This window comes from Phalaenopsis equestris, unplaced genomic scaffold (genome assembly GCF_001263595.1).
Source record: "Phalaenopsis equestris unplaced genomic scaffold, ASM126359v1 Scaffold000061, whole genome shotgun sequence".
NCBI classification, from domain to species: Eukaryota; Viridiplantae; Streptophyta; class Magnoliopsida; order Asparagales; family Orchidaceae; genus Phalaenopsis; species Phalaenopsis equestris.
The window spans coordinates 118,960-121,586 of NW_018164503.1; the positions used below are offsets into that span (position 1 = coordinate 118,960).

The 2,627-nt window shown below is 41.7% G+C and overlaps 1 protein-coding gene across 1 annotated transcript in view; it reads left to right on the top strand.

Moving 5' to 3' along the window:
• Window positions 1-1,423, top strand: part of LOC110019529 — a 13,613-nt gene extending 12,190 nt beyond the window's left edge. Inside the window, exon 4 of the mRNA XM_020717224.1 lies at window positions 12-1,423. Within this exon, the coding sequence (XP_020572883.1) occupies window positions 12-1,423 (1,412 nt within the window). The remainder of the gene's footprint in view (window positions 1-11) is intronic.
• Window positions 1,424-2,627: the final 1,204 nt, after the last annotated feature.

Here is a 2,627-nt window from a genome sequence, read left to right on the forward strand (position 1 = left end):
CGCCCCCCCAGCCGCCCCTCCCCCCCCCACCTTCGCAAACGCTACTCTCCTTCGCCCCATTATCGACCGCTTCAATTCCTCCGCCACCTCTCCCATCCGCCTCCACCTCCTCCCCTTCCCCTCAGCCGCCGCCGGTCTCCCCGAGGGATGCGAGAGCTTTTCCTCCATTTTCTCCGACGATCATCTATCCAAATTTATCAAAGGCATTGCCTTTCTCCACCACCCGTTCGACCTTCTCCTTAAAGAACTCCGCCCAGACTTCGTTGTCTCCGACTTCTTCTTGCCATGGACCCATCAAGTTTGCGCCCAAAATGGCGTACAAAGAATCGTTTTTGACGGCTCCAGTTTGTTTGCGCGGTGTGCTTTTGACAGCATCCAGAGGCATAAGGTCATTGAGAACCTACAGCAAGAAGCAGAGTCCTTCGTCCTCCCCGACCTCCCGCATCACATCGAGCTACTCCGATCGCAAGTCGAAGACCCCATTAAATCAATCCCTTCTGTGCTCGAGATCTTCAATCAAGCGCAGGAGGTCGATTCAAACAGCTACGGATTGGTGGTGAACAGTTTCTATGAGCTGGAGCAGGACTATGTGGAGCATTTTAGGAAAGTGATGGGGAGGAAGGCGTGGCTCATCGGTCCTGCCACTCTCTGCAACCAAGAAGGTGCGGATATGTTTGGATGGCGAGGAGAAACCAAAGTAGGCGAAGAATGCGTCAAGTGGCTCGATGGAAGAAAGCAGGGATCTGTAGTGTACATGTGTTTTGGCAGCATAAGTGCATTCACAGCAGCACAACTGAGGGAGATGGAACTTGGGCTCGAGGCTTCGAGCCATCCGTTTGTTTGGGCGGTGCGAAACGCGGGTGAGGATTGGATTCCTGAAGGGTACATGCAGAGAATAGAAGGAAGAGGTCTTTTAATCAATGGATGGGCGCCGCAACAACTAATACTTAATCATGCGGCGGTGGGCGGATTCATCACACATTGTGGATGGAATTCGTGCTTAGCAGGGATAAATGCGGGCTTGCCGATGGGGACATGGCCGCTCTTTGCGGAGCAATTCTTCAAGGAGCGGCTTTTGGTGGATGTGCTGAAGATTGGAGTGGCGGTGGGTTCGAAGGTTTTCGGGATAACATCGGAGGATCGGCCGGTGATAAAGGCGGCGGCATTAGAGGCTGCGGTGAGGAACGTGATGGGAGAGGGAGGGGAGGCGGAGAGGATAAGGAAGCGTGCCCATGAGCTTAAAGAGATGGCGAGGAGCGCAATGGAGGGGGGAGGAGGGTCTTCTTATAGTAATCTTGAAAATTTTATACTGGAGTTGATAGAGAAGGAGGAGAAAGAAGGCACGAGCTGTATGAATAATCATGTCTTACAGTCTTTTTCAATAAGATCAGATCTTCTGTCTCCTCCATTTTTAGGTTTTTGAGTTTTTCATGCTCGTGATTTTTTACTTTGTGTTTTAAAAATTAAATTAAAAAAAAAACAATTATTCATTCTTGATGAATTGAAAATTTAAATTTTACAAGTAACAATTATAGTTTAGGAGTTGAATCTTTCATCCTGTTTTAAGAAAAACCAAATAATAAAAATTGCAGCTTTTCTTCATATATTTTTGAGAACATGATATGTAAAATTGTTTACAAAAATAACCATCATTAACCTTCCGGATAGATATGATAATAAAGAATAAGACAAGAAGCGCTAATATTCTTAAATGCCATTTAAGGATTTGTTTGGAGCAAATTACAATTTTTTTTATAAAGATAATTATAAATAAAGATGTGGGTGGAGAAAATTAAAATTTAAAATTTAATATGAGTATTATAAATATTATAAATATTTTTTCTTGAGGTATCTCAGATACATCTGAAATTTGAAAGTGGCCAATTGGAGAGAAAAATAAGATTTGAATGAATTTAATTGAAAATAACTATATAATAATAGTCCATACCATGAATGACCAAGATGGAACCAAAATAATAGAGAAAACATTCTAGTGGAATAGTTATCAGCACTATATAAAATAGTGACATTGCATTATTTGGTTACATAAAATTGTACAATAAATATGCACAAAAGTGTATCGACCAACTATGTCCAACAAAAAGCTAATAATCATATTCTCTTAGGAATATAAAAAATTGTCATCTTGCACGTTGGCTGTTTAAAGAGCCTCTTGTATGAAAAAATATTACATCAGTACTTCATACGTAGAGTAACGTGCGTAGCCAATGAAATCACGTCACGATACCCCACACGACAGAGAAAAAAATGCCGCAGTAACACGGGGAATATTCCCCCCGTGTTATTCATGTGTTATTGTGTCCTGGGAATATTCTTGATGTTATAATAACACAATAATACTTCAATAACACATGAATAACACATGAATAACGCACAATAACACAAGAATAACACGGAGGAGAATATTCCCCGTGTTACTGCGCCGCTTTTTTCTATGTCGGGACTAATCCCATGTCGGGAATATTCCCCGTGTCATTCAAGTGTTATTGTGTGTTATTCATGTGTTATTGTGTCATGAGAATATTCTTAGTGTTATAATAACACAAAATAACACAATTAACACATGAATAACACGCAATAACACATGAATAACACATGGGGGAATA